General features: G+C 44.9%; 2 protein-coding genes across 2 annotated transcripts; one reads left to right on the top strand and one right to left on the bottom strand.

Annotated features, from left to right (window-relative positions):
* On the bottom strand, positions 1-5,709 carry LOC129091235 (olfactory receptor 10A6-like). Its single transcript, XM_054598781.1, has 2 exons — positions 5,653-5,709; positions 1-819 (listed from the first exon to the last, which is right to left on the bottom strand). The coding sequence occupies exons 1-2, from the start codon at positions 5,707-5,709 to the stop codon at positions 1-3; spliced, it is 876 nt and encodes a 291-aa protein (XP_054454756.1).
* Positions 5,710-12,284: 6,575 nt separating this feature from the next.
* LOC129091213 (olfactory receptor 4E2-like) lies at positions 12,285-14,491 on the top strand. Its single transcript, XM_054598749.1, has 2 exons — positions 12,285-13,203; positions 14,313-14,491. The coding sequence occupies exons 1-2, from the start codon at positions 12,285-12,287 to the stop codon at positions 14,489-14,491; spliced, it is 1,098 nt and encodes a 365-aa protein (XP_054454724.1).

Genomic DNA, 14,491 nt, shown 5'->3' with positions numbered 1-14,491 from the left:
CTACATTTTAGCAAAGACAAGACTTTTACATATGATGCGGATTTTGGACATATTTAGACCATACAGCAAAGGGTTGAAAACTGGCTGGCATGTAAGCCAGTATATTGATAGCAAAATTCTCAAAGTAATGGGTAGATTGTTCATATTAAATCTGCTCTGTATTATTTCAAAGCAAGCCCCACATGAAAAGTTAAGCAGAGAAGCGAGGTGAGGTGTGCAGGTACTGATAGCTTTCTGTCTGGTCTGTTTAGAGCCAGAGAAACAAACTCTAAGAATCTTCATGTAAGTGTAAATGATTAGAATTAGAGAGCAAAAGATCGAGAGTATAGTAACAACGAGTCCATAGATGTTATTAACCGTCGTGTCATAACAGGCTAGTTTGACAATGGAGTAGTTGTCACAGTACACTTTCTCAATGATGGTCCCACACAACTGTAAGGAGCTACTCAGGGACGTCATCACAACACACAGTAGTAAAGGGCAAAGCCATGTTACAGCAATAAGCACAGTAATCTTGTTAAATGTCATACGTGTGTTATATTGCAGAGGGAAACAAATAGCAAGGTATCGGTCATAAGCCATGATGGCTAAGTTAAAATATTCTACACCTCCATAACAGTATAGAATAAAATTCTGCAGGAAACAAAGTGGAGCAGAAACAGTGTGAACGTCAGAGAGGATCTGAACCAGAAGGAATGGAAACAACCCTGTACTACCATACAGTTCATTTACAAACAGGCTGCACAGAAAAAGGTACATAGGTTCATGTAAGCTTCTGTTCATACAGATAACAGCAATCAGCAAAAGATTGGAAAAAAACTATTAACATATATAAAGACAAAACTCCTGTGTCAAAGTAGGCACTTAGTGTAAAATAAAAAACTCAGTGGAGTTTATCATTATCTTCTTTTTTCATAAAGCGGTTGTAACACTGTTCATAGGACAGACTAATTCCAATAATTGTTACATTTTTTTTGTAAAACTTAATACACTCTCCACTTGTTATGGACTATGTGCAGCTAAAATAATAAACACACTTATTGTATTCAGACATCAATCATCAAGAAAAACAGTTGAAACAATTTTCCTAATTGCAACATTCTGTCATTTAAAGTCTATATAACACTCACATAGTACAGAGTATCCTAACATGTATCTGTTGACCTGCTGTAGTCAGAGTCCCTCCTAACTGAGCTCAAACTCTGCTTCTACTTCTTTTAACATTTTCAACTCAGAGAATGCCCACAGGGGCAGACTGACCTCATTCCTCTAACCGATGTCAGAAAAGTTTGGATTTATTTTCATACTTTATATTGGTAAAAATAGTAACTAAAGGTAAGTAATCCTATAATCGTTTGTATAATATGTCAAAATTGATTTCTTTTACCATGCATATATCCATTTCTGCACGCCATACAAAAATTATGAATGACTGACCTACGACAGGGGGTCACACGCGACAAAATATCTGGTATTTGTCTACAATGCCCTGGCTCACATCTTTGAACAGTTCACACATAGCACTGGAGCGCCAGAATGCAATCACCGAGCTGACACTCATTTGTCTCTGATTAGTGGCTTTTGCCCGGGAGTTTCAAAAACTGTCGGCGAGCAGAAAATCAGGGCTAAAGTTGTGTAGTGTGAACGAGGCATAAGGCTAAAAGCAGCTTCTAATTGGCTGAATGAGGAGATGAATGTTTCTTTCAGTCCTGTAGCGAACATCGACAGAAAGATGCTGAAATTGAAATGTGATAATAACAACAATGACACAATCTGAACTAATGAAATTTGTCCAGAGACTGCTCTCAGGAACCTATAGCTCACTTAATGGTTGAACTCTCAATTTACCATGTGTCTGGAAAGATTCAGATTTGGGGTCAATCTTGACCGACCCAATTAATAAACTATAAGACCTTTGGTAAGACTGACCCTACAAGGTTTTATGACCTTGGGGGGCAGTTCTGTCCATCGGCTCGACCCACTCTATCAACTGCTAAACTGTGCATAAATCTTTTGAACTTGAATACAAATTGAATATAAAACCATTAATGGACGGGTTTCATTGATAGACATGAATCAATGATATGAGTCACTGATTCTACCTGGTCATGCAATCCTTTTCTTTTATTTGTGGTTCATTGTCATTTCAATTTACTCTTCATCATATTCTTTTCATTTATTCTGTTTATTTTATTGTTTATTCTTTGATTTTCTGTTTATCAGCTTAGTTATGTATTTAGTCCAGTAAGTACTTCATTTATAAAGAACTTATCATTTGATGTCCTAGTATATAAAATAATAGGTCCCTGTACACCATGACAAGAACTCTGTAGCAGCCCTGAAATTGTGATTGAATTGATTTCTATCAAATGTAAAAAGTTTTCTCGATCCATCCACCTTCCTCCGCTTATCCGGGGCCGGGTCGCGGGGGCAGCAAGCTCCCCAGCAACACATTCCAGCTCCTCCTGGAGAAGCCTGAGGCGTTCCCAGGCCAGACGAGACACCGGGAACTCTTACCAGTTGGACGTGCCTGGAAAACCTCTAAATGGAGGCGTCCTAGGGGCATCCTGATCAGATGCCCGAACCACCTCAGCTGGCCCCTTTCGACGCGAAGGAGGAGCGGCTGTACTCCGAGCGGCTGTACTCCGAGCGGCTGCTCCGACCTCCCTCCGGATGTCTGAACTCCTCACCCTCTCTCTAAGGCTGAGCTCCTCACCCTCTCTCTAAGGCTGAGCTCCTCACCCTATCTCTAAGGCTGAGCCCAGCCACCCTACAAAGGAAGCTCATTTCGGCCGTTTGTATCCGCAATCTCATTCTTTCGGTCACTACCCAAAGCTCATGACCATAGTTGAGGGTTGGAAAGTAGATGGACTGGTAAATTGAGAGCTTTGCCTTACGGCTCAGCTCCTTCTTCACCACAACGGTCCGGTACAACGCCCGCATCACTGCGGACGCTGCACCGAACCACCTGTCCATCTCCCGTTCCATTTTACCCTCACTCGTGAATAAGATCCCAAGATACTTGAACTCCCTCACTTGGGGCAGTGACTCACTCCCAACCCAGAGGGTGCAATCCACCGTTTTCCGGAAGAGAACCATGGCCTCAGACTTGGAGGTACTGACTCTCATCCCGACCGCTTCACACTCGGTTGTGAACCGCCCCAATGCGTGCTGAAGGTCACGTTCTGAAGGAGCCAACAGAACCACATCATCTGCAAAAAGCAGGGATGCAATTCTGAGGTCCCCAAACCGAAAACTCTCCTCCCCCCGGCTGCGCCTTGAAATCCTGTCCATGAAAATCTCAAACAGGATTGGTGATAAGGGGCAGCCCTGGCGGAGGCCAACACGCACTGGGAACAAGCTGGACTTTGTGCCGAGTATCTGGACACAGCTCTCACTTTGGTCATACAAGGACCGAATGGCTCATAGCAACGAACCAGGTACCCCATATTCCGGCATTCCCCCCAAAAGACTCCCAGAGGGACACGGTCATAGGCCTTCTCCAAATCCACAAAACACATTGTGACAACCTGGATGTTATACCAGATCTCACCACCGGTTACACCGGGAAACACCCACTTTTGTGGACTACGCACTGATTCGCTGAGAGTTTTACGCGGCAATTCAACCTGGACTGCCTGAAGGTATAGCTGTCATTCAGTTAGCAGGACCTCGAGAGAGATGACGGGAGAGCGAAACGCATCTAGAGGAGACCACCAGAGCCAGATCGTTTTTTGTATTCATGCTAGACCTTCCAGCAATTCCCTGTGGACTGATTTCCCGTTGCCGACCCTGCCTGTCTGGACTTCCCTGCCTTGCCTGTGCCCCGGTCAACGACTCAGCCTTCTGTCCCCGACCACCAGTTTAGCCTCCGCTTCCTCTGGTTCCTGCCTGTTTCCCACTATCCACTGACCAGCTGGAGACCGGCCGTCACCTCGAGCACCACCGCGAAAACCCGGACTGGATCAGACTGACTGACGAACACCCGGACTGGATCAGACTGACTGACGAAAACCCGGACTGGATCAGACTGACTGACGAACACCCGGACTGGATCAGACTGACTGACTTGACTGACTTCGTGAGTGCATTAGTTTTTGTGTTTGATTGGTTTTGTGTGCGTGGGTTTTGGGGACTGTGTTTTTTTTATTTTTCCTCTTTTTATTGGTTTTGTCATTCAATGTTACTTTCTTTAGGTCCCATCTGGGGTGCCACTTTTTTATGTGACAGTTTAACTGAGATGTGGTTTTTGTCAGGGGTGCCAGCCAGGTTTCTCTGCTGGCATTTAAGATGCGTCAGTCCCAGTTGCTTCTTATGTTAATAATAATTTTATCCTTCTCTCTTTTTATATACCCCACAACCATCACAAAGGCTGTACATTTAGTTTATATGTACACCCCACACATTGAATGACCCAATTTTACCCGAACAAGAACACAAACACACCAGTTTGGAGAATTTCACAACAGCACTATATTTTAAGGTTTACACACACAAGACAAGAACCCTCAAAAAAAACCACAGTCCCCAGTGGCAAAGATAAAACTTTTATTGTTGGAGCAAAGGAAACAAAATGGCTGCTAACTCAGAGACTTGGTTGGGTGAAATGGAAGGAATTTCATGACCAGTTCTGTGCTGCCTTCCTGTCAGAAGACTATGAAGATGAACTGGCGGAGAGGGTGCGGAATAGAGTTCAGGTCAGAGATTTTGCCTACATGTACCAGTCACTTTGCAAGCGCTGGAAGGCAAATATTGAAGAGGAGGAGATTATAAAGTTGATTTTGAAAAACATTAACCCCCAACTGGCCAGCCAACTGAGAAGTAGCAGGGTTACCTCTGTCGATGGACTTGTCCGCCTTGGTCAGCAACTGGAAAAAGACCGGGAGAACCAGCTGCAGTATGAACAGAGGAAGAATTTATTAAAGAAACCATCCAAGCCTGTTACCTCTGAATCTGCTGCTCTGTCTCCTAACAGAGAAAACCCTGGCCGACCAAGCCAACCCAGTCATAATCGACCCTCCCAAGTGTACTGTTGGCGCTGCAAGGGAAGTCATGCACCAGCTTCCTGTCCACAGTGGAACTCGAACACAGCTTCTTCTCCTAGACCTCCACATCAGCAAGTTGCCAAAACTTCCCACATTTCCGAGGGTCATGCTACACTTGGTTCCCTCACTCACTCAAGTTACCTGGGTGCACACGCCTCTGTAACTTCCTCATTACCACTGGAAAGCCCGCTTCCCTGTCAGTTGATGGTACCACTGAACATTGGTCCATGGAAAGGAACCGCCATCCTTGACACTGGTTCATCTTACACTCTACTAAATGAAAATGTGTGGACAGGAATGAAAAGACAGCAGGATGTGATGAAGCCTTGGACAAGAGGACCTTTGTATCTAGCAGATGGAGAAGGAAGACAACCTTTAGGATGGAGCGAAATGAACCTCACATTACAGTCCCAATCAGTGACATTACCTTGTGTCGTCTTGCCTGCTCAAAGTCTTGCTTTCCCTGCCGTGGTGGGACTTGATTTCATTTTCTTTTCTGGGCTACAGTTCGATGTCTCCGAGAGCCGTTACTGGTTTAAGTCCAACAAGAAGCACCAGTATCAGTTCTTGAAAGAATCTGAGGCAAGGTCAAATGTTGGTCTCCCACCACAGCTTGCTTTCTTTTCTGCTGTAGCTCTTGTGCACCTGGTTCCTCTGCCGCCATGCCCGGACCTCCTTCAAGCTGCCACCATCAATGCTCACCTTGATGATTTTGGGAAAAATCGGTTGTTATGTCAACTACAGGAAAATTCAGATGTCTGCACAGCAACCCTGGGATGCACGAGTGTTCTCACACACAAAATTTTCCTCACCTACGAAGTTCCCATCAAACAGAAGCCCCATCGTGTGTCACCATCCAAGCTTCAGGTGATTAAAGCGCATGTGGAGGACATGTTAGAAAAGGACATCATAGAGCCATCTACCTCCCCGTATGCTGCCCCAGTTGTCTTGGTGGCAAAAAAGTACGATACAAAACAAAGGTTCTGTGTGGATTACAGGAAACTGAATACAGCTACTCACACGGATGCTTATCCCTTACCAAACATCCAGGAAATATTAGAATCATTGGCTGGATCTGTGGTGTTCAGTACCTTGGACCTCAATAGTGGTTACTGGCAAGTACCAATGGATAAAAACAGCAGAGAAAAAACTGCCTTCACCTGTTCCTTTGGCCTGTACCAGTTCAAGGTAATGCCGTTCGGACTGAAGAATGCTCCAGCTACCTTCCAACGGCTGATGGAGCTAGTCCTTGGGGACCTACGGGGAAAAATCTGCTTAGTGTATTTGGATGACATCATCATCTATTCTGGTACAGACGAACAGCACAGTTATGATATACAAGCAGTTCTCGACAGGCTACGAGAGGCTAACCTTACCGTGAATATGAAAAAGAGCCAGTTCTTCCGAACCTCTCTGAAATTTCTGGGCCATGTTGTTTCCTCTGACGGGGTGGAAGTGGATGCTGAGAAGACAAAGGCGGTACAGGACTTCCCTGCCCCTCAGAACATCAAAGAGCTTCAAAGGGTTCTTGGGATGGCTGGATGGTACCATCGCTTCGTGCCCGGATTCTCTCAGCTGACGGAACCCCTAAATGCCCTTAAGCGGAAAGGAGCCAAGTTCCTTTGGACCCCCTCATGTCAAGCAGCATTTGAAGCCCTGAAAACACCATCTGGTTTCTCCACCAATCCTGGGTCATCCTGACTTCAACCTCCCGTTCATTGTTTACACTGATGCCAGTGACGTCGGCTTGGGGGCCGTCTTGGCTCAACTGACTGGCCTGGGTGCCGAGCAGGTCCTCGCCTTCGCCAGCCGTACTTTAAATCAGGCTGAGCGGAATTACTCAACTACAGAGCAAGAATGTCTCGCTGTTGTTTGGGCCCTGGAGAAATGGAGATATTACTTGGAAGGAAGACACTTTACAGTGGTGACTGATCATTCATCTCTCGTCTGGGTTTTTAAAACCCAAAAGCCCAGCACTCGATTGATCCGGTGGGCACTCCGCCTCCAAGAGTTCTCCTTTACGGTAGAATACTGTAAAGGAAAGTACAATACAGTGCCGGATGCTCTGTCAAGAGCTCCCGTGGATGACCCACAACACCAACCTGCAACTTGTGCTGCTGTGCTACGCTCCAAGAGGGACACCTCTAAAAATCTCCAGGTTACAGATGAGGACATTTGGAAGGCCCAGCAGGAGGATTCTGTTATCCAGAGCCTGTATGAAAAAATCACAGAAACAGGAGAAGTGATGGAAAACCCTACGACAAAGTTCACTGTTTTGAGGATAAAGTATACAGAATGGTGGAATTTCCTCACAAAACCCTCTACCAGATATACATTCCTTCTTCACTCCGCCAACAGCTTCTCCACCATTATCATGAGGATCCCCTATCTGGCCATTTTGGGAGATACAAAACATATAAAAGGTTGCAAGCCCTTGTGTATTGGCCTAGGATGAGCATGGATGTGAGAGAACATGTGCGATGTTGCCAAGTTTGCCAGCTCTACAAACCTGAGACACGGAAACCTCCTGGGAAACTGCAACAAACTGTGGTTCATGAGGCTTGGGAGATGCTAGGAGTTGACCTCATGGGACCCTTTCCTCGAAGCTCCAATGGCAATCTCTACCTCATTGTCTTTGTGGACTATTACACAAGATGGGTTGAAATGTTTCCCCTTCGCAAAGCAACAGCAAAGACAGTATCCCAGATTATGACGAGAGAAGTTCTGACTCACTGGGGTGTGCCAACTTACATCCTCTCAGACCAGGGGCCTCAGTTTGTATCATCTGTCTTTGAGGAAACCTGCAGGCGGTGGGACCTCAAGCGGAAAAGGACCTCCCCCTACCATCCTCAAACGAACCTGACAGAGAGGATTAACCGCAACATAAAAGCCATGATTGCTTCATATGTGGGGGAAAAACACAAAAGCTGGGACAAATACTTACCTGAATTCCGTTTTGCATTGAATTCAGCGGTGCATGAGTCCACAGGAGTAACACCTGCAGAGCTCAACCTTGGTCGTCTTCTGAAAGGCCCTTTGGATACTGAGCTAAGGCCACAGCCATGTGATCCTGATGCACCTCCATACGCTACAGCTAACCAGCTAGCAGAGTTTAGAAAACTTGTTATTGGCAACCTGGAAAAAGCCAAACGCCGACAAAAACAGAACTACGACAAAGGGAGACGAGATGGAAGTTTTTCAGATAAGGATCGTGTCTGGATTCGTACTCACCCCTATTCAAAAGCAGATAAATTATTTTCGGCCAAACTTGCACCCCGATGGAAAGGTCCATATCGGGTGACCAGGAAAGTTGGTCCTATAAACTTTGAGGTGGTCCTGGAAGACTCTGGAGAAGACCTCCGTGTGGTTAATGTGGCCCAACTCAAAGCATGCTACCCCACAGCTGAAGAGATGGACAGGGACCAGCGTCGACGGATCCTCCAAGTCTTTGAAGAGGAAAGCGACGAAGAGGATTTTCCTGGTTTCCCTGCCTCATGTACGGAGGAGAGCATTATTAAAAAGAAAACAACCTCTGCACAGAAAGGCACGGAAAGGTCTTCCTACGTTCAGGCTTCTCTCAGGGGGGAAGGAGTGTGACAACCTGGATGTGATACCAGATCTCACCACCGGTTACACCGGGAAACACCCACTTTTGCGGACTACGCACTGATTCGCTGAGATTTACGCGGCAATTCAACCTGGACTGCCTGAAGGTATAGCTGTCATTCAGTTAGCAGGACCTCGAGAGAGATGACGGGAGAGCGAAACGCATCTAGAGGAGACCACCAGAGCCAGATCGTTTTTTGTATTCATGCTAGACCTTCCAGCAATTCCCTGTGGACTGATTTCCCGTTACCGACCCTGCCTGTCTGGACTTCCCTGCCTTGCCTGTGCCCCGGTCAACGACTCAGCCTTCTGTCCCCGACCACCAGTTTAGCCTCCGCTTCCTCTGGTTCCTGCCTGTTTCCCTCTATCCACTGACCAGCTGGAGACCGGCCGTCACCTCGAGCACCACCGTGAAAACCCGGACTGGATCAGACTGACTGACGAACACCCGGACTGGACTGACGAACACCCGGACTGGATCAGACTGACTGACGAAAACCCGGACTGGATCTGACTGACTGACTGACAGACTTGACTGACTTCGTGAGTGCATTTTTTTGTGTTTGATTGGTTTTGTGTGTGTGGGTTTTGGGGACTGTGGGTTTTTTTGAGGGTTCTTGTCTTGTGTGTGTAAACCTTAAAATATAGTGCTGTTGTGAAATTCTCCAAACTGGTGTGTTTGTGTTCTTGTTCGGGTAAAATTGGGTCATTCAATGTGTGGGGTGTACATATAAACTAAATGTACAGCCTTTGGGACGGTTGTGGGGTATATGAAAAGAGAGAAGGATAAAATTATTATTAACATAAGAAGCAACTGGGACTGACGCATCTTAAATGCCAGGAGAGAAACCTGGCTGTCACCCCTGACAAAAACCACATCTCAGTTAAACTGTCACAACATGTTGACTGGATGAGCAAACTCCCATGCCCCCTCCAACAGACCTACAAGGGTAAAGAGCTGGTCCACTGTTCCGCGGCTAGGACAGAATCTGCATTGCTTCTCCTGAATCCTAGGTTCGACAATCGGCCGGAGCCTCCTTTCCAGCACCCTGGAGTAGACTTTACCAGGAAGGCTGAGCAGTGTGATACCCCTATAATTGAAGCACACTCTCTTGTCCCCCTTTTGGGAGGGAACCACCACACCGGTCTGCCACTCCACAAGCACTGTACCCGACTTCCACACGACACTGAGGAGACATGGCAGCCAAGACAGCCCAACAACGTCCAGACACATTAGCATCTCCGGTCGAATGTCATCCACTCCTGGTGCCTTGCCACTGAAGAGCTTTTTAACCACCTCAACGACCTCCGCCAGGCATATGGACGAGTCTTCCCCTGAGTCTTCAGACTCTGCCTCTTCCACAAAGGACGTGTTGGTCAGGTTCAGGGGTTCCTCAAAGTGTTCTTTCCACCGCTCGACAATATCCCCAGTCCGGGTGTGCAGTTCTCCCCCCCTGCTGAGCACAGCCTGAGACAAGCCCTGCTTCCCCTTTCTGAGTCATCTCATGGTTTGCCAGAACTTCCTTGAGGCCAGTCGAAAGTCCTTCTCCATGGCCTCCCAAAACTCCTCCGACACCCGGGTTATTGCGTCAGCAACTGCCGTAGCTGCAGCCCTTCTGGCCAACCGGTACCTGCCTGGTGATTCAGGAGATCCCTGGGCCAGTCTCAGGACGCCTTCTGACCACAGCTCCAGCAGCAGCTTCCACAATGGAGGATCCGTTGTTACCCATATGAGTGTTGAAGTTTCCCAGAAGAACTATGGAGTCCCCAGTTGGCGCCCTTTCCAGAACGCCACCCAAGGACTCCAAGAAGGCTGCATACTCCGAACTGCTGTTCAGTGCATAGAAACAAATGACAGTCAGAGACTTCCCCCTCGCGATTTGCAGTCGCAGGGAGGCGACCCTCTCGTTCTCCGAGTAAAACTCCACAACAGCGCCTCTCACCCTGGGCAACTCTGGAAAAGGTCCAGCCCCTCTCCAGGAGTTTGGTTCTAGAACCAGTGCTATGCATGGAGGTGAGCCCAACTATATCTAATTGGTACCGCTCCACCTCCCGCACTAACTCTGGTTCCTTCCCCGCCAGAGAGGTGACATTCCGCGTCCCTAGAGCTAGTCTGCGATGCCGGGGGTCAGCACGCCCAGGTTCCTGCCCCTGCCTGCCGCCCGGCTCACATTGCACCCGGACCCCAATGCCTATCCCTGCGGGTTGTTGGCCCACAGGGCAGCGGCTCAATGTAGATTTTTCAGGCTGGTCTTGGCTGGGCCCCTTGCACCAAGGCCCGGCCACCAGACACTCGCCCGCAAGCTCTCCTCCCAGGTGTGGCTCCAGGAGGGTGCCCCGGTTTAGTTTACGGGCGAGGTGGCAAAACTCAGCATTGTCCGTTTCATTTGAGGTCTGTAAAATCGCTCACATTAGTCTGACCCCTCCCCTGAGACCACTTTGCCATGGAAGACCCTACCAGGAGCTATTGCCCCCGATAACACAGCTCTCAGGATCACTGGGGCACACAAACACCTCCACCACGATAAGGTTATCTATTAATTCAAATTGGGTTGCGTGCTAATTGAATCTAAAGTTCAATTATCTTACTTATATTAATGATGTCTTATCACAGAAGCTGAGTACTATCATACTTTTTATACAGATGTATGGGTTTACGATTTATAATTGAGTTATTATTAATCGTTAAATATTTAGACATTATTTCTTAAACTGCAAATAAAAATTTGTATATATTGATATTTGTTTCTCTGCACCGTTCTTGGTTCAGGTCCAGGTTGTCGGCCTTGGTTTAGGCTCCTGTTTACAGGATCTTCAGCTCTCACCTTCAAATAGATTTTGTATCCTGCATCTTCCTCTTGCATTGAATTTAATTGCTGTTTTTTTACCATGCATGAATCATCTGTATTGTATCCATGTATAATTTTTACATGATAAAATTAATAAGAGATGTAATGGAAAAAAAAGAACCAGTAACAATCAGGGTGTAGTCTGATAATTATGTTAGACTGTTGCTGTGGGCGACCCCGACTTGAAAAGGTTTAAAGATGGAGAATGGGTGTCTGATCTCAGTTTGGAGTGAGTCAGTGTGACTTTAACAGGTGAGCAGATCAATGTGAGGTCATCCAATGACTCAGTCTGTGTTTCTCTGACTTTAAAAAAGTAATGTAACCGTGCTGGATTTGTGATATTTGTTTTCATTCAGATTAATGTGGTTGGTGTTTATACACTGAGATGTGTTTATATAGTATTGATGATTTATTTCTCTGTTATGCATTTAAACCTGTTAAACTTTCACAAAGCTGTGAGAAAGTGTTTCATAATAACTGTAAAAACGAGGATGATGATAAACTCAACACAGGTTTCATATTTTACATTTAGTGCCTACTTTGACACCGGGATTTTTAAATACTTATATTTCCTCTAATTTTTACATGATGAAATTAATATGTAATTTAAAAAAAGGAACCAGTAACAATCAGGGTGTAGTCTGATAATTATGTTAGACTGTTGCTGCGGGCGACCCTGACTTGAAAAGGTTTAAAGATGGAGAATGGGTGTCTGATCTCAGTTTGGAGTGAGTCAGTGTGACATTTAGCAGTGTTATTGATTGTTTTAAGAATCAAAAGGAGAATGATGATAAACTTCACACAGGTTTCATATTTTACGTTGGGTGCCTACTTTGATACCAGGTTTTTTAAATACTTATATTTCCTGATTATTCTGGCTATTTATATTTTAATTATTTGTTCCAATGTTTTGCTCATTGTGGTTATTTGTATGAACAGAAGCTTACATGAACCTATGTACCTTTTTCTGTGCAGCCTGTTTGTAAATGAACTGTGTGGAAGTACAGGGTTGTTTCCATTCCTTCTGGTTCAGATCCTCTCTGACGTTCACACTGTTTCTGCTCCACTTTGTTTCCTGCAGATCTTCTGTTTGTACTCCTATGGAAGTGTAGAATTTTTAACCTTAGCCATCATGTCTTATGACAGATATCTTGCTATCTGTTATCCTCTACATTATAATAAACATATGACTTCCAAAAAGGTTGCCATCCTCACTTTGTTTGTGTGGCTGTATAGTGGACTTCCCACTGCTGTCATGATTTCTTTAAGTTTCCCTTTACAGCTGTGTGGAAACATCATTAACAAAGTGTACTGTGACAACTACCCCATTGTTAAACTGGCCTGTTATGACACAACGGTCAATAATGTCTCTGGACTCGTTTACATGTTTACTGTAGCCTTAAGTCTTATCATTTTAATTATTTACTCTTATATGAAGATTCTTAGAGTTTGTTTCTCTGGTTCTAAACAGACCAGACAGAAAGCTGTCAGTACCTGCACACCTCATCTCGCTTCCCTGCTCAACTTCTCCTTTGGGTGTTTCTTTGAAATAAGTTCAGGCAGATTTAATATGAACGGTGTTCCTAACATGTTACGTATTTTTTTATCCTTATACTGGCTTACATGCCAACCGCTCTTTAACCCTTTACTGTACGGACTGAAAATGTCCAAAATACGCATCATATGTAAAAGTCTTGCTTTTGGTAAAAGAGTGTAGAATACTTCCTGTCTCATCTGTCATCTAACATTTATTTCATAGACGAGATGCTCTGATGATCGTGGTGTTATCGGTTATGATAACTGTGTAATGTGTGTATTAATGTGTGTATTAATATGTCCATGAAGAGTTAAAACTAAACAAATAAAGTTTATTTGAATCTTTCACCGCCTGTTTATTAGTCGCTTAACAGAATTCTCAAGGTTAATTCTTCTACTTTTACCTTAAGGTCGGTTTATCTTTTGGACGGTGTAGCTTGTTCATGAGGTTTTTTTATAATAATATGTGAGAAGGTTTATAGGATAATTTTTCTGTCGTTACCTCTTTTTGTGATTCATTTGTTGTCCCTGTGTAAGTACAGTACATTCCTGTTTAGTTTTTATCATTCATTTGACTTTTACTTGTTTGTTTTTTTATTATTTGTAAAAGGTTAAAGCCTTCTTTATAAAATAAGAACATGTGGTTATTATGCAGACACGGTAAATATTTGCTTGGATTACAACGAATTCTTGATTCAGAACCGATGTTACATGTTAGTGCAAAGAGTCCTTTCTTGTTGTAAAGAACTGCTGAATACTTTTTATCAAAACACTCACAGTTTAATTTTCAGTCCATATTCATGAGTCCAATGGGAGTGACCCCTGACCTCCTCTGTGGATCTGTGGTTTGAGTCTGCAGAATAACAGTTGGTGGACTCATCACAACACCACGCTGTTTGTGTCCGCCTCATGTTTAATCCACTTAAATTCATTTTTGATGACCTGATCAGCAGATTTTATTTTGTATTTTATATCAGCAGGTTTCTCGAAATGACGCAATATTTTGTTGGTGAAGGGGATGTGAACTGTGGTCAGACTTGTAGAGAGGTCAAGGTTCAACAAACCATCACACCTGCTGGCCAGATGGTCAAATACCTTTTACTGAAACCTTCTTTCATTTTTACTCAATGGTTGTATGTTTTTATTGGTTCTTTTTTTCGGCCAAACCCTGAAATTCAGTTGTATAAAGTTTACTAACATGCTTACTCAGCTTGGTTCCACTACGGGAACTTAAGGAACTGTAACCTGGGACTTTCCATGAGCTGAATCTTGTTAGAAACAAAAGACAGAATCCAGACGGCCATGAAACCCATAATGGTGACCAGCAGGGAGACGGAGGGAACCGCTCTGGATGGTCATGAGGTTCTGGAGGGTCATGAGGTTCTGGAGGGTCATGAGGTTCTGTTCAGCCTCCACAGGCCTCTTAGGAACATAAAGTCATTGAGCCTGGGTTAA

The sequence above is a fragment of the Anoplopoma fimbria genome, chromosome 1, assembly GCF_027596085.1.
Source record: "Anoplopoma fimbria isolate UVic2021 breed Golden Eagle Sablefish chromosome 1, Afim_UVic_2022, whole genome shotgun sequence".
Classification (NCBI taxonomy): domain Eukaryota; kingdom Metazoa; phylum Chordata; class Actinopteri; order Perciformes; family Anoplopomatidae; genus Anoplopoma; species Anoplopoma fimbria.
The sequence above is the reverse complement of the archived record's forward strand: the minus strand, read 5'-3'. Positions and strand labels throughout refer to the sequence as shown.